General features: G+C 37.8%; 1 protein-coding gene across 1 annotated transcript in view; it reads right to left on the bottom strand.

Moving 5' to 3' along the window:
* Nucleotides 1-968, bottom strand: part of LOC119593021 (N-acetylneuraminate 9-O-acetyltransferase-like) — a 28,303-nt gene that overhangs the window by 8,807 nt on the left and 18,528 nt on the right. The window contains exons 7-9 of the mRNA XM_037941916.1: nt 812-931; nt 581-696; nt 69-293 (exon numbers count right to left, since the gene is read on the bottom strand). Of these exons, the coding sequence (XP_037797844.1) occupies nt 69-293; nt 581-696; nt 812-931 (461 nt within the window). The remainder of the gene's footprint in view (nt 1-68; nt 294-580; nt 697-811; nt 932-968) is intronic.

The following is a 968-nucleotide window of genomic DNA, read 5'->3' as shown; positions in this document are numbered from 1 at the left end:
ATAGAAGCATCAGCACTCCCAGCAACTACTAGTATATTATTTAGGATCAAATATACACGATGCAATACCGATCACAGAGGAAAAAGTAACCCATAATGAGCCCCAATTTCCCAAGGGCCATCAAAAAGTCTTGTGACGATGGCTGCTGCTTCTTCTTGGCCGCTTTGGCTTCTGCCATCAAGGGCTGAGAGCTGGAGCTCCCATTGCTTGATGATGTTGGTGTGTTAATGGCTCCAACATGGTGGGAAACACAGAGCCACTGTTTTACAGCCACAGCAATCAGAATAATGGGGCTGTAAGTCAAGACCAAAACAGACAATAACAACTGACTTTTCTAAAAGATTAAAGTATCATTTTGATCAATCCTAGGATCAATGACTCTGCAGATTCCATGTGAGACAAATAAACTTTATATATTGGTCATGTAACAAAAAAAACAGGGTATTTCTTGTCTCAACCTCAATTAAAAAAAAATGTATTTTTGACATATAAATATTTCTCATAGAAATATAACAATTATTTCAGAGACTCACATATAAGTGAGATAACCTGCTTTCCTTCAGGCAGCTAAATAACTTACCAAGAACAAAGGGCAGCAAAAGTGGCGATCTGTGTCATTGTAACTGCTTCACGTGAATTACAACATGTTCCATCATCAAAGTTTAGGTGATCATTACAATACAAGTTCATTAAAATCTGCAGATAAAAAAATACAGTTATGATTGACAATGTTGAGATGCAACTTACCACAGTAATATCACAGGTCTAACATCTAATGCAGAATATAAAGAATAACTCATAGATCTAGCACCTGTGTATCATATTTGATAGCAAGCACTCCAGCATGTAATCCATCTGAAGAGTCACTAATGCTCCCCTGTGCCACCAAGCGGGAACTAGACCAAAGACGGACATCTGTGCCATATAAAACCTGTAAGGAATGAGCAAATTAATGAAAGTGGTAAAGC

This window comes from Penaeus monodon, chromosome 31 (assembly GCF_015228065.2).
Source record: "Penaeus monodon isolate SGIC_2016 chromosome 31, NSTDA_Pmon_1, whole genome shotgun sequence".
In the NCBI taxonomy this organism is placed as follows: domain Eukaryota; kingdom Metazoa; phylum Arthropoda; class Malacostraca; order Decapoda; family Penaeidae; genus Penaeus; species Penaeus monodon.
The sequence above is the reverse complement of the archived record's forward strand: the minus strand, read 5'-3'. Positions and strand labels throughout refer to the sequence as shown.